The sequence below is a fragment of the Pundamilia nyererei genome, unplaced genomic scaffold, assembly GCF_000239375.1.
Source record: "Pundamilia nyererei isolate P.nyererei 1_Seehausen unplaced genomic scaffold, PunNye1.0 scaffold00069, whole genome shotgun sequence".
Lineage (NCBI taxonomy): Eukaryota > Metazoa > Chordata > Actinopteri > Cichliformes > Cichlidae > Pundamilia > Pundamilia nyererei.
In genome coordinates, this window is record NW_005187470.1 from 2,119,582 (window position 1) to 2,134,937 (window position 15,356).

Genomic DNA, 15,356 nt, shown 5'->3' on the forward strand with positions numbered 1-15,356 from the left:
TTTGAAATTAATTTCTAAGTTTATTTTTAATGTTCCGTCCAGAATTTATTGAAAGCACTTCGTCTGGGATCCAATGGTGAGTCTAATTATACTTAAAGATGTACATTTAAAAAATACTGTTTTGTATGTTTTCGATAAACACATTAAACTTCACACGTGCTTTGCCACATGCCGCTTTATATTACACGCATGCGTACTAATCACTTCGGCATGGCGGACAGTGGCTGGCCGAGCTGTGCTAAGAGTTTAAAAGGTGTCATTTTGGACCTGTGTGGAGTTTTATATGACAGCGGGGAGGGCGACGGAGTTGCAATTCCTGGCTCGATCGAAGCTGTGAAAAAGTGAGTGAAAATTTTCACGTAGAAATGTGATTAGCTTTACGTCTTCAGTTTGAATAGCTGTCAAAGTCCGTCACTCAGACTTAATGATGTATGTGACCACCTGCTTTGCCCTCCTGAACTATTGAAAGGCTCAAGGAATCCGACCTGCAGCTGCGATTCTGCACCAATGAGACCCAGGCCACCAGAGAGAAGTTTGTAGCCAAGCTTCGAAGATTGGGCTTTGACATCTCTGTATCTGAAGTCTTCCCTCCTGCGCCTGCAGCCATAGCTGTTCTCAAAGAAAGAGGTTTACGTCCTCACTTGCTGGTGCATGATGGTAAGATTCATATTTGAGCATCTAAAGTTTTCAGACCACTTTTTAGTTGATTGTGTTCTAAGAGCACACTTGGAATAAATGCACATTAAAAGCCCTGGTATAATATATGTGAGGAGTACATAAAGGGTTTTTTCTGTTACATTCTGGTGTTAAATTATAAACTGACTCATTTAATCTCAAATCATCTTGAGTGTTCTGCTGGACCACGTCTAACTTGGCTATTGAATGGAACTTAAATCGTCTCATAAGTAAAACAAGACTTATGTGTCTTATAATATGATTTACTTGGTAAAGTCTCCCCTTTTGCAGCATAAGACATTACTTATTCTTACAAATACCTGGCATGAATCCATATACAGTATATAAATTATATTTGATGTATGAAACTAAAATTTCACAATAATCATTATGTCCATCGTGCCCAAATTTTAAATCATAAAATATTCAGACTAATCAAAGTGGGTTGAGCTGAAAATTATCTAATAATTTAATGATTTTAGATGCAATAACCCATTTATGACTGACTTTGCTCCTTCTCTGCAGGACTTCTCCCGGAGTTTGACGGTGTTGACAAAACCAACCCAAACTGTGTGATTGTAGGAGATGCAGCTGAAAAGTTTTCCTATCAGAACTTGAACGAGGCTTTCAGGGTCCTCATAGGCCTGGAAAAGCCGGTGCTTTTCTCCCTGGGCCAGGGGTAATTAAATATTACTAGCCAACCGACATTACTCTATTGCTTATTCCAAGTAACGCATCATTATATAATGAAATGTATTTATTGATGTTAATCTTTCTTCATAGGCGATACTACAAGGAGACGGATGGTTTAAAATTAGATGTTGGTGTTTACATGAAAGCTCTGGAGGTAAAATAGGTGCACCGATATTTTGATATATTTTTTTTTTTAGAGTTCAGTGGAAATAAATAAGTTATTTTTAATGTTGGCTTTTTTGTGTTTTTGTTCCTTTTAGTATGCCTGTGATTTAAAGGCAGAAGTAATTGGAAAACCTTCCCCGACATTCTTCCAGAGTGTTCTCAATGATATGGGCCTTAAACCACATGAGGTATGCAGCAATACATGGCCCTGCATGTGCACAGAGCACAAGTTAGGATGGAAAAGTTTACTGTCAGTTGTGCAATAAAGACCAGCTGCCTTTAGTTCTTGTTTTGCAGGTTTGCTTTGTTGAGCTTGTTCCTCTGTGCTCTGACGCTCCTGTTCCAGTTTTTCCAACAAATTCTGAACCAATGACACAATGTTTTCTTTCTAGTTTTGCATCTGTACTCTACCACAATAGATTGCACTTTAGTCACATATAGCTAACTTTACAAACTTTCAGCTTTAATTTTTTTATTTTCTTTTTTAAAAATAATAATCCTGTCATCCTGTAATTTAGTTGTTTTCTACAGTCTTTCAGGCCTCTTGCTGTTGCTGAACTATCCAGTGTTTTCATTCATTTTAAGAATGTACCAGAGTGTTGATTTAGCCACTCTTAAAGATTTCCTATCTCTCTGATGGGTCTTTTTTTGTCTTTTCAGCCAAAATATGGGCGTCAATGCTTTCAGCAACATGTTATCAATATTTAAAATGACAACTAAAAGCTGCACAATATGATTTCAACACATCGAATCAACTATATCACTATATCTGCTTTTGTTTCTTATAAGTCCGATATCATATGTTTCATTATTGAAAGTATTTGTAAGAGTAAGCATTGTGTTATGTTGTATGAGAAGAATGCAAAAGAAGACACTTTAACAAGTAATTCATATTATGACACAAGTTTTGTAATACTTGTGGAATTATAATATATAACAGATAAACATGGTCTTTTGATTTGATTGTAAAATTCCTACAGGCTTTTTTTTTTTTTTGGTTACTTTTTCATGTAGAGGAACACATCCACCAACACAGACACAAGAATGTTAACGAAAGTTTCAATAATCTCAGTACAAGTTTCACTCTAGTAATTTTCCTTCTTTCTCAGATACATGGATGTATTCACAGCTAACTTTGCCATCCTCTCCAGAGCACTCATTTACTCACCCAGGCTCTTTTCCTTGTTTGTCGAGTCACTCACTTAAAAAGCTCCCTTACAGACCCACTGTTATTCTCTTCTTTGTTTCTTTAAGAAATGCCTTCTTAGAATCATTGAACAACGGCCTGTTTGGCCCAGTCAATTGATACTGAACTCCTCCTGTGTTCAAGGAACTCTCTGTACCAGCTCTGTCTCCGCTTTCATCAGCTTCCCCTTCTTTCTTTGTGCCTCTGCTTCATTAATAAAATAAAGTAGTTCCATGGTTTGACCTCACTGAGCATGCAAAGCAGGTCTAGGGTGTGCATGTTTTTAAAACACATCTGCACTAGGTTCTCTTAGGAGTCTGTAGCCACCTCTTTTTGCCCTTGACACACTTGCATTGAAGGGGGAAAAAAGCTGCTCCTGTTTAATCTCGCGAGTAGTTTAAGTAGTCGTATTTTATCTAAAATTAGTGACGCTGGTTGAATTCTTAATCCCCGTTTTTGTTTTAATTCTCCCAGTGCACTATATTTGTTCTAATATGTCTCCTTTTTGTTTTTCTTGTGTTGTAGAGAGCCCATCATGGGTTGCTCCTTTGTTTTTGTCCTCATCCCCCTTTGTGGCTTCTTTAGTGGGCAGTGGTGCAAAAGGTTGGTCAGTTGAGATGACGACTAAGCAGGTTTTGAAAGGAAACATGAGTAGAATGGAGGCCTGGATGAAACTGATCTCCCCAAGTGCTAATGAAGCTTAGTAAGGAAGCAAGGACATCAGAGAATAACTTCTGGCAGCTCGGTGCAGTAATGATCTGTAGTGTATCCAAATGTTCAAAAACATACTGTAGTGGTATTAACAAGTGATACAGTTGGTTAACCACAAAGGACAAAGGGTCAAGTATTGTGTCATCAGTTGCACGGATTATGGAACTGCTGTTTTCTCTTTCTTCTCACGTTCAGGTGCTGATGATTGGAGACGATCTTTTAAATGATGTAGGTGGGGCCCAACATTGTGGAATGAAAGGTGTACAGGTGCGGACTGGCAAGTACAGGTCAGTGTTATCCTAAATCTACAAATATGCTATGTGAACTGTGATTTGTCTATGTCGGGTAACCGTTTTATCTAACGGTTACAGTCAGTATGTTCTGTCCTGAATAATCCATATTCTTACTGTCTGTTTTACTTATCTGTTTAATTATATGGTTATTAGAGATAAACAATAATGGAAGTAAATATTGTCATCGGCCATGTTGCTGCTACTCTTCTTTTCATTTCATTTTATTTCATTTAATTATTTGTTTCACAGATGGTACGTAAGCTGCTTATTAACAAATATCTAACCATTTAAGCACATAGCAGCAAATCAGTGTATTTTAGGCATGAAGATATGATCAAGACTGCCTACTAAGGTTGAATTTGAGCATCAGAATGGGGAAGACAGGCAATTTAAGTCACTTTGATCGTGCTGTGGATGTTGTTGTGAGACAGGCTGGTCAGAAACTGCTGATCCAATGGGATTTTCCCACGCAACCAAGTGTGCAGTTTACAGGCCCTAAAAAGAGTAAATATCCAGTGAGCGGCAGGGTAAAAAGCACCTTGTTGAAACCAGAGGTCAGTGGAGAGACTGCTGGAGCCGATAGGAAGACCGTAACCATTAATCCAATAACCACCAATTACAACGAAGGTATACAGAGGAGCATCTCTGAACGCACAACACGCACCACACTGGCTGCCTCTCTTGTAAGCTAAGAGAGGCAGCCACAATTCACACACAAAAATCTCTGAGCAATGTTTCCAGCACCTTGTTGTATCTATGCCACAACGAATCAAGGCAGTTCTCAAAGCAACATGGGGTTCAACTAGTACTAGCAAAGTGTACCTATTAGGGTTTCTGTGAGTGCATTTGAAAGAAGCTGCTTAGTTTGTCCACAAGGGGGCAGCATTACACCAGATTTGGGGCGCAATGTTTCCTTTGTGAGTCAGCCACCATATTCTTAAATCCTCAGATTTGTTTATTTGATTGAGAATCTGCCAGAAAAAGCTTTATTCTCTCCACATGTAGATGCTCGTTGCCCGCAAGGTCGTAGTCACCAAAGGGTTTATAGTCCCAAATCTGGGGAGTACTGGGACGCCTTCCTTATGGTGTAATTACGGAAATTTATGGTTGATTATTTTAGAACCATGTGGTACTTACAGTTTAAAGAAAAGAGAAGAGTTTCTGGGTGTAAGAGAGGATGCTGGTATAGAACTACATTATGCCATATGTACTGTTTACTATAATTTTAGTATGTCTGCAGTTCTGGTAAGTAATATAAATGCTTTACCCTTTATATGCATGTTTAAGGATATGTGAGAAAAGTGATGACGTTTTTTTTTTTTTTTTTTATTTCTACCTTACTCTTGCAGCTTATGCAGGTTTTCCCCAAAGTAAAATAATTGCTACAAACAAAATTGTGGGCTTTTAATGTTTACCTTTGTCTTAACGTGAGTAACCCTTATGTAAAGATGGATAGCTAGCAACTGTAGCTGTCAGATGCATGCAACAGAATAAGAATATGGAAATATTTAAATTGCCTGCAAACCACGCATCAATCTGACGAGTGCCCTTCTTTATTACCTGCCCTGCCAACGTAGACTGGCATGCAGGTTGCGGTCATGTGACCAGAGAACGCTGAGTAATCTGCTTGAGCATCACTCAGCATTAATCCTTAGCTAAGAGCATGGTCACTCATTATAAAAGCTGCCCTCTGTCTGGGCAGTCATTCGTTCAGAGAGAGAGACAGACCTGCACGTCTCTGCGGCGGTATGCATGTTTAGCTTAGAAGCCAAGTGGGCTGAACTTTTTCTGCTGTAGAGTCTCAGTGGAGTAAGCACATGAATTCATCTGGTTTGTGTGACTTCATAGTCTACTCCCAGCAGCTCGGTTGAGCTCCAGTGTGCTGACACTCTGAACAGTGTCAATTCTACTAAACAGGGTAAAAGGGATTAAATTATATCACTGCCTAACTATGTTTTGTGGAGAAAGCATCTGGTTATAGATTAGCAGTGAAACTAGTGTTGGGTTCCATGACATGCTGTTTATCAGCTGTGGATTTATTGCTATTAGTATTATCAAAGGGGTTTATCTGGGGAGAGCTGAGCAGAGCAATATAATGACTCAAAGGAAACCAAAACTGTTATTATGAATGATTAAGAAATCATCTGTGTTTCGAATGTATTGCTGCAATAGCAGCTCTGAACAGCACATCATGTGGGTGTGAAACAGTAATAACAGAAGAGCCTCACAGTATTTGTGTATTCTTTTGCCCACAACTAGGAACAGAGTATAAAGGCTGTTCCTTTATGACACCTAAAGCGAACTGTCTTTGTTTATTAAACATGGGAAACTTAATAATAACCCAGAACTCGGAGTGCCCAGACTTGCTGACTTTACACGTTCTCTGAGAGGAAGAGGAGTAACTTTGACATTAACAGTGTTTCAGTGGGAATTTGAGTAGTGGGGGGAGACTTGAGATTTAACATTGTTTAGCTAAACGGGCCCGGTGAACCCAGGCTCGCTTTGAGCGGCTATAAACCCTCAGTCATAACTGTGAAAACACAGCTGTTTCCAAGTCAACCAGATGCTGCGCAGGCCTCCAGTTCCCATCACACTCGGAGAAATTACGGATTCAAATACCCCAGACTCGGTGACAAGACAGGAAGGGAAAAAGATACAAATCAAATCGTATCAGCTTGTGTGAAAATGCTTTTCACTTGACATACTCATAGCTCTGGACAACTTTAAGCTTTTTTTTCTTTTCTTTTCTTTTTTGAGTGTCTACTTTTAAAAAAATCCTCTCTAAAGTTTTACATCCTTTGAAGTTGGTTCACAAGCCGGTTTTGTTTTGTTTTTGTTGGCTGCTTCAGGGATGAAGAGCCAAAATTGTGCCTCGCTCATTCTGAAGCTATATGTGCGTCTTTGACCTTTAATGTGTTAAAAGCTAAAGTCTGTAGTTTTTTAAAGTATCAAATAGAACTTAATGGATACATGTTATAGTAAACCTATACGATAAGAGGGGTTTATGTGCACTTAAGTGCTCACTTTAGTGTTAAATAAGATGTATTTTCTTATATATGTGGCTCATTTTGATTAAATTCAAAAGTGGAGCTAGCAACGTGACTTTGCTGGACTAGTTGGTGAGCTATAGGCACAACATAAGGGCATTTGTAATTGGCAGTTCTGCTAGCAGTCAAATTTCCCTTGTTCTTGTATATAACGAGTGAAAGTTAATGCACCTCAAGGGAGCCAGAGAACCCTTTGCTCTTTAATGTAGACCAGGTTTGCAAAGAGGGGCCTACCACTGAAAAGTGGGTGGAAATTATAGTATAGAGATCGGACTGCTGATGTTAATCAGCTGCATGGGAACAATCCACAGACACTGAGCTCTGCTCCAAACCCCACTCAGGCTTTCACTTCTCAAGTTACATGCTTAATGGCAGTCAGAACATTATAGCTGTATGTGAAATTTCAGTGGTTACTGAATACCATCCATATTACACTTTATCCATAACTGTTGTTTATGCTATTGAAAATCAGTAATCAGTAGTTGGTTAGGTTTCAGGTGTAATTTTAAAAACACAAATTAAATTATTGTTCTGATGAAGCTCTGCTGTGTGTAGGAAAAAGCTCTTGGACTGATGTTGGCCTGAAATGCAGATTGTAACAATAATTGATTGGACAATTATGCATAATTGTACTTAAAAAAAAACACACATTTTCCCAGCGAAATGGGCCAATTATATGCAACATTTGGTATTAAAGCTAATGGATTTCATAGTCACATGGATTCAAGCTGTAAACCTGATATTGACTAATTATCACCTTATTAACTTGTTAGGAAACACTTGCCGGCTAACATGAAGCAGCTTTAGCATTCATTTGGAGTAATGTTTATGGCCAGCTGATAATCACAAGTCTATGCAAAAGCAACACTTCTTCAGAGAGCTGGTGTCTGGGTCCTTGGCTGCTAAGTGTTACGCTCATCACCAACTAGGCACTCAATTTGTTTGTCTGCCATTTGGTATCGGGAGGAAACATTTATCTGCCGCGGGAGTAAACAGGATTGACACAAGCAGCGAAGCTGAACTGAAACGGGGAATTTTCTTTACGCCTAGAAACCAAAACAGCGACCTGAAGTAAAGTGTCACAACTGCAGTGTTCCCTGCAGGTTTGTCCCAACCATTTTGCTTCTTTAATAATGGTTCGAATGACTGTAAAGTGGCCATATCAAGCCTTTATTATCTGTATGCACTGTTACAATAGTGTTAAATTAAAGGTCTGCGTATGTAACTGAGAACAGCATAGGCTGATATCCTTGTTTATGAGGGGCAGCCAATCAAAAGAAAAATAGCTTTGAGGAAGGTGAAATGGTTTTATGGCGACAGGTGACGACCTAAGAGCTGCATAAAAAATAATAAGGATTACCTTTAATTATGAAACATGATGGAAGTGAGCAGAAAGGGCCACTTTATTATAAAAGCAATATTAGCAAATGAGTGGTGGGTCAATGTGTTGTTTTTTTTTTTGGTAATTATTTTGTGGAAGTACAAAAAAACAAATAAGCTGTGAGCTTGGTGTTTATAATTAAAAAATGTTACTGAGCAGTAAGGTTATGAGTATGATGCCCTTGTTTTCCTCTTTCAAGCGTATGTTACCTTTTTCAATAGTGATCTACAGCAGCCTGTTCCTGTGACCGATCGTGTGTTCTTTGTTTCTGTTCTCTTATCTTCAAGGAACTGCATCAGCGCAGAACTGGGAAGCTTTGAAGCTTCATAAAAGCAGGTTCACATCATGCTGTTTCTGCATGCAGCAGTGGTAAACCAGTTTAATTGCTACTGCCGTTTCCCCATGTGCTGCGTGTGCATACACCCTCAGCGCTGGCGTGTGTGCTTGTGCCGGGGAGAAAGCTATGCAGCAAAGAGTGGGATACCGGCACAGCTTTGATAGGTGTTTTGAATGGACGCCAGAGGAAGCCCATAGTGGATTCCAGTTGGAATCTGGCAAAGAGCACACAGCAAACATTTTCACACAGCAGCAACCATCGTCAGAGTGGTTTACACTGTGAAACTCTCTCTGCGGCTAACGCTTGGCTGCTAATGGGAATGTGTGGAAACAAGCAGGCTGAGCCAGATTGAAGCTCTCAAGATGGAACTAGTCCCTGATGATACAAACTATGAAATAGTTTGCTGAAACCGCACCCTGGTTCATGCCCTTTCTGTCTGTGGCCGTCAACGAGGGACACAACAGGAAAGAAGCATAGCGGGGTTGGGGGGTGGGTTGGGTTAGTGGCCATGTGCTTACCATACATGGATTACTGTCCCTACAGTAATTTTATGGCTTGCACCAAGCCAATGCTCTACTGTATTTACTAAAACAAACATGCTGACATATCTCCAAAAGTTGATTCTGTTCATCTGGACGTAGCGTTTTGTGGGAGAAATGTTTTGTCACTCATCCAAGTAACTTCTTCAGTCTCAGCTGACTGCAGGTTTCCCCAGCTTATAAACAGTACATTTGCATAACGACTGAAACCAGCCCACTGAAGGGACAATGGGCTGGGAGGTCAGTTCCTTAATCATAATTATGCAAATTCTCATGACCATTGATCAACAACCACTGACCAAAACCCACTGATCAAAGCCCACTGATCAATGGCCATGAGTACCATTCACAGAGAGTTGGGGAATGGCTGCAATCACAGCATTGTAAGATGTCAAAAGATGTACCCCTAGGCCCCCTCCTCGATTCACAGATGGTCTTTCCCTTTTCACGTAAATGGCCTCCTTGACTCCGCCCCCAAACCAGCGTTCCTCCCTGTCCAGGATGTGTACATCCTCATCATTGAAAGAGTGTCCACTGGCCTGTAGGTGTAAATAGACTGCAGAGTTCTGGCCTGATGAGGTAGCTCTTCTGTGTTGTGCCATCTGCTTCGCCAGAGGTTGTTTGGTTTTTACGCCGTATAAATCCTGGCAATCCTCCTGGCACTTAACAGCGTACACTATGTTACTCTGTTTGTGTCGGAGGACCCGATCCTTGGAGTGGACCAATTTTTGGTGCAGCGTGTTTTGCGGTTTAAAAGCCACAGAGACCTGGTGTTTAGAAAAAATGCATCTCAACTGCTCCGATACTCCTGACACATATGGGATCACTACAGGTTTTCGCTTGGGCAGCGGTTGTCCTTCTCTCCTGGATCGGCTGGAGCTTTCTTTAGGTACCTTTCCCACTTTGACAAAAGTCCAGCTGGGATAACCACATTTACTCAGGGCCTTCTTGATGTGCTGTTCTTCTGTCTCCCTGGCCGCTGTGTCAGTGGGGATGGTGTTCGCGCTGTGTTGTAGCGTCCTGATGACACCCAGTTTGTGTACACGTCAGCTTTTAGATGTCCCCCATTACTGATGGCAATCTCACAGTCTAAGAAGGCTAACCTGCCACTTTTCATATCCTCCCTGGTGAATTTAATGTGTCGGTCCACCGAGTTAATGTGATCCGTGAAATGTAGTACATCCTGAGATTTGATTTTCACCCAGGTGTCATCCACATATCAGGCTTGTTGGTGTTCCAGGGTAGGATAGCAAAGCCCTCTTTTCCACTTCTTCCGTGTACAAATTGGCCACGATGGGTGAAACTGGGGAGCCCATGGCACACCCATGTTTCTGCCTGTAGAACTGACCCTTGTATGTGAAGTAGGTGGAATGAAGACACAGTTCCAAAAGCAAACACACTTGGTCGATGCTGAGAGTGGTCCTGTTGCTGAGGTTGGTGTCATCCTGTAATCTCTTACGGGCTACCTCCAACGCTTCCGTGACTGGGATGCAAGTGAAGAGAGATGTAACGTCGTACGAGACCATGGTTTCATCTGCCTCCATAATGACATCTCTCACCTTCTCAACAAAATCTAGGGTGTTCTGGATGTGGTGTTCAGAGCTGCCCACCAGCGGGTTGAGGATTGAAGCCAGAAACTTGGAGGTGTTATAGGCGACAGAGTTGATCATGCAGACAATCGGTCTTAAAGGTGCACCCTGTTTATGTATTTTCGGTAAACCATACAGACTTGGTGTAGACTCCCCTGGGTACAGCCTGTGGTATGAGGTCCGGTAAATAGCCTTGTCTTGTTCTAGCTGCTTCAGACAGTCTATCAACCTCTTCCTGTAGCCACTTCCTGGGTCTCGTTTCAGGGGCTCATAAGTATTTTCATCACTGAGTAGTGACAAAATCTTCTCATAGAAAGTACTATCATGAGAAGACTGACCTCCCAGCCCATTGTCCCTTCAGTGGGCTGGTTTCAGTCATTATGCAAATGTACTTTTTATAAGATTTGGGGAAACCTGCAGTCAGCTGAGACTGAAGAAGTCACTTGGATGAGTGATGAAACGTTTCTCTCACAAAACGCTACGTCCAGATGAACAGAATCAACTTTTGGAGATTTACTTTCCTGGATGATTGAGAATGCATCAAGATGCTGACATATGCATGTTTGCAAAAGAACATGCTAAAGAAAGAACGGTTCATTAGTTCAATGCTGCATTCATGGCCCATGTTGGCACAGTGTAAAGAACAGGAAAACCCCATGTTGTTCCAGCGTTTGAGATTCCACCGATCATTCCAGAAATATCTCCACTCCTGCCTTTGTGGGCACACCAAGTACAATCATGTCCATAAATATTTAGACAGAAGCACAGCTTTTCTACAGTTTTTGCAAGCGTAGTAGAAAGAGTCAAAGACAATGAATTAAAATGGTTCACAAAACATTTAGAATTACATTTTTCCTCGTTTTTTGTGGCTTTTTAATAAAAAAAATAATAATAGAGACAACAGAGTAGCCTCTTTTAGTTAGCTGTTGCTTTGCATCTATATAGAAGAAGGGTGTGGCGGATGTTGCCTTTTGAACATATAGAGTATACGAGGGTGTAAAAGCGCACTCCTGTCTATCAGCAAGCGCGACGAAAGCTGTATGTTCCCCCGCCCACAACACATTCGCCACCAACATGTTTGAAAGGCATCTAAAGGTGAAAAAGGGTGCCATGAACTTTACTCTTGATGAGAACACTCTTGACTCTCTGTGCAGTCTTGGTCTCCCAGGTCATGTGTCATTTACTAGGTTTACCTTTGATATCGCTCTGCTGATTTTTAAAATGTATTTATTTTTGGCTTTATGAGCCTCAATAATAGCCTTTTCATGTGTTCAGTCACCTAAGGACACTCTGTGGGAACTCTGAGCTGTGTGCTAGCTCCTTTCCGCATGAACTAGTGTTCACATACCTCACCTAGGAAACAATTTGAAAGAAAACCTGCTTGTGTTGTACCCACAGGCACTGTGTATGGTATTATATGTCTTACAAGCAGTTCTTTCAATATTATTGTAAAGTGTACTCAAATTAAAGCAATAATTTTGCACTTGTATTTAGTCTTTATTTTAGTTTAGGCCAAAGGTGTTTTCGGTTATTCTTATGTAGCAACTTTCTCCAACTGGGATGTTCTGTAACTGTCAGATTCTTTGACTTTAACGCTATTAGTCGGATATTACAGTTGACGCTTAGGTAAACTGAGATTCATGAGAACTGAGTGAAACATGATAGTGTAGTAATGAGATAACTAGAAGGAAAGCTAACAGTTTTTGAAAATGGTCTTTGACAGACAAGAATATGTCAAAAAAACGATGATCAATGCTTGGCATATGGCAAATTTCATGAACATGGATGTTGTCAATGAAGCTTCTATGAGTTTTGCAACATTGCAACATTGTGCAATGAGTAATATCCCTGAGGACATGAGGTTCTCATCCAATGCGTTAGTATGCAAATATTCCAAGCTATGATTTTAACTGCTAGTATGATCAGAACCAACAAGTCTGAGAGTAGAAAAAGAATTTGGCTTAATCCAAAAGTGATGGTACAATTAATCTGTGAGTAAGCACCAAAGGATTTTAACAGCTTAACAGACTACAATACACTGTACAGTTGTCCCCTAGCAGACCAGTCCAGAGAAACCTTCCCAGCCCAGACTGAACTGGCTCTCTCTGAGTGGCACATAACCTGTGATTAGTGTGGATATCCTGAGCAGATTTCCACTGAAACCTGTAATGAAGTCTTGAAAATAAAGCCATTGTGAGTGCAGTGAATGAAAGGAAAGACAGCTCATTAAGAAAGCAAATGGCCAATCAGCCTCAGCAAACACAAGAGAAGGCTTTTCAAGTAGAAAAATGTTTGCTGTCAGCTTAATATAATAAAGTGGACAGAATTAGTATAATAACCCCAATATTACTAGCATATTTAGGGCAGGTTAATTGTATTCCCGCTCCCTAAGAGACCACATGCTGTAACTTGGCACTATTCCTCATAAATCATTTGCCTGTATTTGAATGGCTGTCTAATAAAAATGAAGTGATCCAAATTTAAGTTGGACCTCCTCCATATGGTGATCAGATCTGGCAGTTTGACTGAAAATATTTGCTTTTAAATCTATATTGGCATGATGTTGAAATTGATTATTGCAGGACTGTTGGTGCCAGTTAGCTTTTATTTTGTGGTTATTTCTGGGATGGCTCCCAGATACATTATGTATTTCAGCTTAGCTTAGCTTTCAGTCCTCCTCACGACATATAGATCAGCACATATGATAATGGTCATGGTTTCATGTACGACTGCAAGGCCTTCCTTTAACCTAGACAGTTATGAAATGTAGATTACCTAAAATAATGCCTTTAATTCTCTCCTTCAAGCACACTAAACTGAATTTAATGTGTAGTCTTGCCTGAGCAGGTTACGCTTGAGTCACATTTTCGCTTTGCATTGTCTTGATCTGTGCAGCATTTTTCTTTGTAGAGAAGAGTGCAGGCACTTCATAGTGTCTCGTGTAACAGCGCAGTCCCACACCCTGTCCTCTTAACCACTCTTAACACATTAGTTTTGTCTGTGTGGGAAGGAAGTGAAGTTATCGAAGTGCACTCCTCTCCGCTGAGGCTGTGGGCTGTGAATTTGTCAGCTACAGTGTTTCTAAATGTGTCATTTAGGTCTGTTTATCTGTGCACCACAAAAACACTGACTCTTTACACCAGCAAAGGGATGCGTGACATGTGCACAACGTGGCCTTTGAGCTAAAGCTGAATCCACAGGGGCCCTCTTTTGTGTCCAAGTCCACCCAGATGTTCAGAGGAACTAAAGCTAGCACGTTCTAACCTGTTAGCTTTATATAGAAATGTATAAACCTGACTGTACAGAATGGGTTGTGTATATAAATCTGTGTTCATTTCTTATTAGACTGACCGAATAAGGCATAATTCTAAAGTAATTTTGACATTATGCATCATCAGAAGCATACAGATAAGCACAGTGATGTCTGACAAGCCATTAACAACTCTCAGCATCTCCTTTGTCAGTCAGCAGCAGGGCCTTGGCAGGATGCATGGTAAACTGGGATAAATGTGTGTTGCATAAGGTTCCTATTTCCACTGTTGGATTTCCCTTCTATTTAACAGATAACACATGAAAGCTGTGTTTTTTAGTTGGATTTCTTTTGCTGCATGTTTCTAGAAATGGGTGTTCATTTCCACGGGAAAAAAAGAGACTCGCTTGTTAGTTCCTGATCGTGCTAACAGCTACTTGAGCCCCATCATGCAATGGGCCACTTCCTAATTTTCCATCTTTATGCCCAGTGTATTCCAAATGCTGAGCGGATGGGCCTAAATTGTAACTGCTTTATTTATCATTCTAGTTTTTCACTACTGTGGTCAGTCCTTTAAAATTTTCCAATTGTAGCGTGCAACCAAAATCAGCCAATCATGATGCCAACTGAAACTGTTATTGTAAATTATTTGTACAAAATTGTGGATCTGAATTGATGCAAGCATACTTGCTCCAAAAAATAAATGCTAATTTAGCATGGTGTTTCCAGACAATCCATACTTGGTAAGATACAGATTTGTGTAGCTATACTTTGGCTATCGCAAAATCTTTTTTTTGTATTTGTTTCTTTGTGTACGTGTAGTTGGTAGACAATCTGGAGTTGAGCAACCAAATTTGGCACAGAACTACATCTTAAGTCTATCAAGGTTCTTATCTATATCACATATTTTGATTCCATCTTATTGCTTAGCAACCACCTAGCATGTACTTTAAGCAATTATGCATCTAAATGCATAAAACAAGTCTTAAAACCACCATAAAAGTTTTATTTCATGGCAGCAGCATCAAATTAAAAGACATTGTAGAACCTTCAGCACCACCTGAGCATATGCATATGTTTGAACCTGTGTAGATTAGAGAAAATCCAAAATAAATTCAAACTTTCTTTCAAAGTCAAAGATGTCCCATTGTAGACTGGGTGACAATTTCACTATGGAAGAAGAAGAGTTCACATTAATAATCTAAAAACCCCAAATTACTATGATGTTTATGACCATGATGGGTACATAAAAACTATACATACCCTTTTCCAGTCTGATTTGACATTCAAAGTGTTTTTACTACAAGCATCATTATCCCCAATTACACACCCATTCATAAAGCACTTAAAATTTTATTCTGACATTCACACAATCTCACTCCAATGAAAGTGTTGGGAGGCTCAAGGTTCAGTGTCTTGTCCAAGGACATTTCTACATACAAGCTGGAGGAGCCCTACATTCACCTACAATCTGTCAGAAAAGCATCATG

The 15,356-nt window shown here is 40.2% G+C and overlaps 1 protein-coding gene across 1 annotated transcript in view; it reads left to right on the forward strand.

The window, feature by feature from the left end:
* Window positions 1–194: 194 nt before the first annotated feature.
* lhpp (phospholysine phosphohistidine inorganic pyrophosphate phosphatase) overlaps window positions 195–15,356 on the forward strand; it is a 23,379-nt gene continuing 8,217 nt past the window's right edge. Inside the window, exons 1-6 of the mRNA XM_005736477.1 lie at window positions 195–341; window positions 470–657; window positions 1,201–1,354; window positions 1,459–1,522; window positions 1,629–1,721; window positions 3,626–3,717. Of these exons, the coding sequence (XP_005736534.1) occupies window positions 211–341; window positions 470–657; window positions 1,201–1,354; window positions 1,459–1,522; window positions 1,629–1,721; window positions 3,626–3,717 (722 nt within the window). The 5' untranslated portion in view covers window positions 195–210. The remainder of the gene's footprint in view (window positions 342–469; window positions 658–1,200; window positions 1,355–1,458; window positions 1,523–1,628; window positions 1,722–3,625; window positions 3,718–15,356) is intronic.